Here is a 1324-nt window from a genome sequence, read left to right as displayed (position 1 = left end):
TATATTACTTGATATTAATACCTCTGTTTCCTACTGCTATAGGCATTAGACAGATAATGGACAACGGAAGAGCCTACGTCCATATATTTTTGAAGGTTTTTTTGTTGGGGGGATTTTTTGTTGCTGATAGTTAGACCGTCATCTTTGAGTATCACGAGCATTTGATCACGTAGGTTTCAAAAAAGTCTTTACCCATACTGACATGCCACCATCAGATCTCCACAACAATTATTATAGTGTGGTCCTTAGTCCTTACTGAACCGCCATGCCATGGTGTTACTCACACTCTTTGCGCCTCACTAAAACTCGGTTATTTCTATTATGCACCGGATGCATGACTGCATGCGTGGCTCATGCTTCCTAAAGCCCCCCTTGAAATCAGGACTGGGATACTCAAAAAAGCTTCGCAGCTCAATGCAGCAATGGCGACTCTTTCTCCCCCTGTGGTACACCCGCGGGTCTCCCTCCGGCGACAAGGGTGGCGGCGGCTGCATGGCTTGCCAAGCTGCCAGTTCAGACACGCCGGGAGAGTGCAGTCCAGCTACAGGGGACTCGAAGCGCTGTACGATGATGGGTACGGGACGGTAAAGGGCCTGGACTACTACTATCAGGCACTCGGGCAGCTGGTGGGGTATGACAGCGGGCCGCCCTGCTGGTTATGCCCTGTCGATGCTGGCTCGACGGTCGAGGATGCTCCACTCATGCTGTATTTGCCAGGTAAGAAAATGTGTGGAAATGTTGTGTCATCGACAGCTTCCCATGTCTGTCTCCATGCATATCTTTCCGGTTTGTTGATGCCTGATTGTTTAGGTGAGTAGTACACTCTAATTTCAGGTGCTGATCTGGGGTTAAATCTGAATCTTTTCAGGAGTAGATGGGATGGGGATGGGGCTCTGCATGCACCACAAGGCTCTTGGAAGGTGAGATACAAAGAGAAGTTTCCTTGTGAAAATTTATGGTGAACCCAGAGTGTAATTTTGATAGTTTAAATATATTATACACTTGTTTTTTCATTTGCAGGATATTTGAACTTAGATGCTTGCACATTCCTTTTCACGACCGCACACCATTCGAAGGTATCAGATACCTGTGTATTAACTGATTAATTTCTCTCCGAAGCATTTTGCATCTGAATTGAAAATTTGAGCTTACTTTAAGATTCAGAGTGAAATGCATCCGTTTCGTTTGAAAAGGAATATTTCATTTCTCCCTTCGTCCGCACCAAGAAGATGGACACACCACACAAAGCCATGTTTAGAGAAATGACCTCCGGTTAACATGTGGCAAAAACAATAGATGCTCAATCATTAAGTTCTGAAGATTA

At 45.2% G+C, this 1324-nt stretch overlaps 1 protein-coding gene across 1 annotated transcript; it reads left to right on the top strand.

The window, feature by feature from the left end:
* Positions 1-332: 332 nt before the first annotated feature.
* LOC123178293 (acyltransferase-like protein At1g54570, chloroplastic) lies at positions 333-1314 on the top strand. The gene is made up of 3 exons (XM_044591435.1): positions 333-717; positions 869-920; positions 1021-1314. Exons 1-3 carry the CDS (start codon positions 354-356, stop codon positions 1100-1102), a joined length of 498 nt encoding a protein of 165 aa, XP_044447370.1. The 5' UTR covers positions 333-353; the 3' UTR covers positions 1103-1314.
* The last annotated feature ends 10 nt before the right edge of the window (positions 1315-1324 follow it).

The sequence above is a fragment of the Triticum aestivum genome, unplaced genomic scaffold, assembly GCF_018294505.1.
Source record: "Triticum aestivum cultivar Chinese Spring unplaced genomic scaffold, IWGSC CS RefSeq v2.1 scaffold313221, whole genome shotgun sequence".
NCBI classification, from domain to species: Eukaryota; Viridiplantae; Streptophyta; class Magnoliopsida; order Poales; family Poaceae; genus Triticum; species Triticum aestivum.
The sequence above is the reverse complement of the archived record's forward strand: the minus strand, read 5'-3'. Positions and strand labels throughout refer to the sequence as shown.

Bases quoted from the DNA above. Each gene is read 5' to 3' on its own strand.
- LOC123178293 (XM_044591435.1), top strand. From the start codon at position 354: ATGCTTCCTAAAGCCCCCCTTGAAATCAGGACTGGGATACTCAAAAAA. The intron at 718-868 runs GTAAGAAAATGT...GAATCTTTTCAG, and splicing joins ACTCATGCTGTATTTGCCAG to GAGTAGATGGGATGGGGATG. The intron at 921-1,020 runs GTGAGATACAAA...TTTCATTTGCAG, and splicing joins CACCACAAGGCTCTTGGAAG to GATATTTGAACTTAGATGCT.